This window comes from Nanorana parkeri, unplaced genomic scaffold, assembly GCF_000935625.1.
Source record: "Nanorana parkeri isolate BGI_ZX_2015 unplaced genomic scaffold, ASM93562v1 scaffold2148, whole genome shotgun sequence".
Classification (NCBI taxonomy): Eukaryota; Metazoa; Chordata; class Amphibia; order Anura; family Dicroglossidae; genus Nanorana; species Nanorana parkeri.
Genome location: NW_017308416.1, coordinates 27,173 through 31,350, shown reverse-complemented (window position 1 = coordinate 31,350; position 4,178 = coordinate 27,173). Strand labels below are relative to the sequence as shown.

Here is a 4,178-nt window from a genome sequence, read left to right as displayed (position 1 = left end):
GAGAGATGTCCCCGCCCCCTGTATTCCCGGGACTCCACCCAGGAAGATCTCACCCTCCCCCACCATGAGAGATGTCCCCGCCCCCCGTATTCCCGGGACTCCACCCAGGAAGATCTCACCGTCCCCCACCATGATCAGGTCGGTGGGTCTGAAGGACACCGGGATCTCTACAAGGACGTCGGGATGGAGAATGCCCCGCCCCTCACATCACCGGGTAAGAGGAGACGTATGTCATGTCCCCAACACACGAGGAGGAGATACTGAACACCACATGGAAGGTCCATCTCCATTCCTTTGTCATGTGACCAGCCAATGAGGGGGAGCCATTGATGTGTTGTAATTGTACTCCATTCTTTTCCCCCACAGAGGTCACCACAAATATCCGTCCGGAACTTCGAGACTCAGATCCATCGGGCTCCAAGGGTGCTGACCCAGCAGATAATATTACACGTAAACTCAATGAGGAGAAATTTCCGTGTGCGGAAAAAGTTTCACGTCAAGAACAAATCTCACACGACATGTGAAGCATCACAGCGCCGCCCGGCCCCATTCGTGTACAGAGTGTGGGAAGTGTTTCATATGGAGATCGGATCTGGTTACTCATCGTAGACAGCACACCGGAGAGCGGCCATTCTCATGTGCTGAGTGCGGAAAGTGTTTTACGTGGAGATCATCTCTTATTACTCACGGACGGCAGCACACCGGGGCCCGGCCCTATTCATGTTCGCAATGTGAGAAAGCTTTCAAATCCAGGTCGGAGCTTTTCCATCACCTGGGAAAACACACGAGCGAGAGGCCCTATTCGTGCTCAGAGTGCAGTCAGAGTTTTAAGAAGAAAGCTCACCTGACGCGACATCTCCGGGTTCATACGGCACAGACACCCTTCTCCTGTTCAGAGTGCGGGAAAGGCTTTATCGAGAAGTCCAGTCTCATCGTACACCACCGGACCCACACCGGCGAACGCCCCTTTCCCTGCCCGGACTGCGGTAAAAGCTTCACTATGACGTCTTCTCTCACCAAGCATCGCAAGCTACACGCGGGCCACTCTTCGTCATCCTGCTCAGAGTGCGGGAAAGGCTTTACGACCAAATCGGAACTTCTTCTACATCAGAGAGGTCACAGCGGTCAGAAGATCTTTTCTTGCTCGGAGTGCGAAAAAACTTTCTTAGCAAAATCCCAACTCGTCATACACCAGAGAGGTCACACCGGTGAAAAGCCTTTTCCCTGCTTAGAGTGCGGGAAATTCTATGCGAATAAAGGGAACCTCAATATCCACATGAAACTCCATACTGGTGTGAAGCCATTTTCCTGTCTAGAGTGCGGGAAGCGTTTTGCTAAGAAAGGAGAACTTCATCGACACCAGAGGATTCACACCGGAGAACGCCCCTATTCATGCTCCGAGTGTGGGAAATGTTTTGTACGAAACGAACACCTTCGTACGCACCAGAGGAGTCACACTCCTGGCGAGCAACCTTTCTCATGCCCGGAGTGCCAAAAATGCTTTACCAACAAAGGAAACCTCAACGCCCATTTAAAAATCCACGCGGGCGGAAAGCCATTTTCCTGTTTGGACTGCGGGAAATGTTTCACCGAGAAAGGAAGCCTTGACAAACACAAGAGAACTCACACCGGCGAGCGTCCCCATTTGTGCCCCGAGTGAGGGAAACGTTTCATGCGGAAAGAACACCTCGGTTTGCGCCAGGAAAGTCATGCAGACGAGCAGCTTTTTTTTTCATCCGTGTCGTGCGGGAAAAGTTACAAGAAGGGAGGTCGCCTTGATAGACACCAGGGAACTCACACCAGTGACTTTTTTGTTTGTTTTGTTTCCTGAGCACTGGAAGTGTTTCACATACGACAAAGAAGTCATGCAGCTGTTTTCCATCTGTATAGTGCGGGAAATGTGTATAGTGCGGGAAATGTTACAAGTACGGAGGCCTTGATAGACCAGAAGGCCGTTCCTTTTGTAACCTTTTAGGAGTACATTCGGTAATGAAGGTGAAATCGGGGGGAGGGGCTTTATCAGACTTGAACAGGTCACTCGGTGGGTGCCGTAGACGCCTTTGCTCGCACGTTTCGACGAGGGTTCATCTCTGTTGACCTCGTGTCTCGTTGTAGAAGGGCAAAGACGATGATCTTCCCAGCTTGGTGTCTGCAGTGAAGGCAATAAAGTGAGGGAACATGGGGGAGGGGGGTCTATCTAAGTATTCACTATGACGTCTTCTCTCACCAAGCATCGCAAGCTACACGCGGGCCACTCTTCGTCATCCTGCTCAGAGTGCGGGAAAGGCTTTACGACCAAATCGGAACTTCTTCTACATCAGAGAGGTCACAGCGGTCAGAAGATCTTTTCTTGCTCGGAGTGCGAAAAAACTTTCTTAGCAAAATCCCAACTCGTCATACACCAGAGAGGTCACACCGGTGAAAAGCCTTTTCCCTGCTTAGAGTGCGGGAAATTCTATGCGAATAAAGGGAACCTCAATATCCACATGAAACTCCATACTGGTGTGAAGCCATTTTCCTGTCTAGAGTGCGGGAAGCGTTTTGCTAAGAAAGGAGAACTTCATCGACACCAGAGGATTCACACCGGAGAACGCCCCTATTCATGCTCCGAGTGTGGGAAATGTTTTGTACGAAACGAACACCTTCGTACGCACCAGAGGAGTCACACTCCTGGCGAGCAACCTTTCTCATGCCCGGAGTGCCAAAAATGCTTTACCAACAAAGGAAACCTCAACGCCCATTTAAAAATCCACGCGGGCGGAAAGCCATTTTCCTGTTTGGACTGCGGGAAATGTTTCACCGAGAAAGGAAGCCTTGACAAACACAAGAGAACTCACACCGGCGAGCGTCCCCATTTGTGCCCCGAGTGAGGGAAACGTTTCATGCGGAAAGAACACCTCGGTTTGCGCCAGGAAAGTCATGCAGACGAGCAGCTTTTTTTTTCATCCGTGTCGTGCGGGAAAAGTTACAAGAAGGGAGGTCGCCTTGATAGACACCAGGGAACTCACACCAGTGACTTTTTTGTTTGTTTTGTTTCCTGAGCACTGGAAGTGTTTCACATACGACAAAGAAGTCATGCAGCTGTTTTCCATCTGTATAGTGCGGGAAATGTGTATAGTGCGGGAAATGTTACAAGTACGGAGGCCTTGATAGACCAGAAGGCCGTTCCTTTTGTAACCTTTTAGGAGTACATTCGGTAATGAAGGTGAAATCGGGGGGAGGGGCTTTATCAGACTTGAACAGGTCACTCGGTGGGTGCCGTAGACGCCTTTGCTCGCACGTTTCGACGAGGGTTCATCTCTGTTGACCTCGTGTCTCGTTGTAGAAGGGCAAAGACGATGATCTTCCCAGCTTGGTGTCTGCAGTGAAGGCAATAAAGTGAGGGAACATGGGGGAGGGGGGTCTATCTAAGTAACGGGGGGGAGGGGAGAACAAAGGGGAATACCAAACAAGTTGTAGTCGTGCTAATCTACCACTAGGGGTCAGGCCTACCCCACAATATAATGAGATACCATGCAGACCCCCTAGCAGTGTAACAGCCCACCATACGCGGCCCGACCAACGGCAATACCCCGGAACCTTCTATTACTGAACCATACTCTGCAACACGTGTGTCCCCTTTAAAAAATCCTCCCGCAATGCACTGCAAAGATGTTTATGAAAACAATAAAGTTTTGTTTTGTTCAAATTTTTTCTTTTTAATGCGACACAAAAAAAGTGGTTGAAACAATAGAAATAAAGGAAAGTCGTCCGTCAACCATCGGCCAGGTCAGGGGTAGGCGACCTCGGCTCTCCAGCTGGTGCTGAAACTACAAATCCCATCACGCTTCTGCCTCTGGGAGTCGTGGCTTGCAATGCCTTATGGGATTAGTAGTCTCAGCGCCGGCTGGAGAGCCGAGTTTGCCTCCCCCTGGGGAAGGAGGAGTCTATGTGGGCTGTTAACGGAAGCCGAAGCAACTCCCGCGTGAGCGCACAGGACGTGTGCGGCACGCCTCCGCCCCTTCTTCCCCGCTACCACCACCCCTCCCCCCACCACACTCACATCTGCCGGCAATTCATGGCTGTCAAAGTGACAGCCGGCAGTTGCCGTGTATAGAATGTAGATATGGCGGCTTCCGCTACAGTGTTTCTAAACGTTGCTCGGGAGAGTTAGAGAGAGATACATTGTTATGTGATTG

The 4,178-nt window shown here is 50.8% G+C and overlaps 2 protein-coding genes across 2 annotated transcripts in view; both read left to right on the top strand.

Moving 5' to 3' along the window:
- LOC108800876 (zinc finger protein 585A-like) overlaps nt 1–1,660 on the top strand; it is a 29,131-nt gene extending 27,471 nt beyond the window's left edge. Inside the window, exon 6 of the mRNA XM_018572859.1 lies at nt 572–1,660. Within this exon, the coding sequence (XP_018428361.1) occupies nt 572–1,660 (1,089 nt within the window). The remainder of the gene's footprint in view (nt 1–571) is intronic.
- A 550-nt stretch (nt 1,661–2,210) lies between these two features.
- On the top strand, nt 2,211–2,870 carry LOC108800875 (gastrula zinc finger protein XlCGF7.1-like). The gene has a single exon (XM_018572858.1). It carries the CDS (start codon nt 2,211–2,213, stop codon nt 2,868–2,870), a length of 660 nt encoding a protein of 219 aa, XP_018428360.1.
- The last annotated feature ends 1,308 nt before the right edge of the window (nt 2,871–4,178 follow it).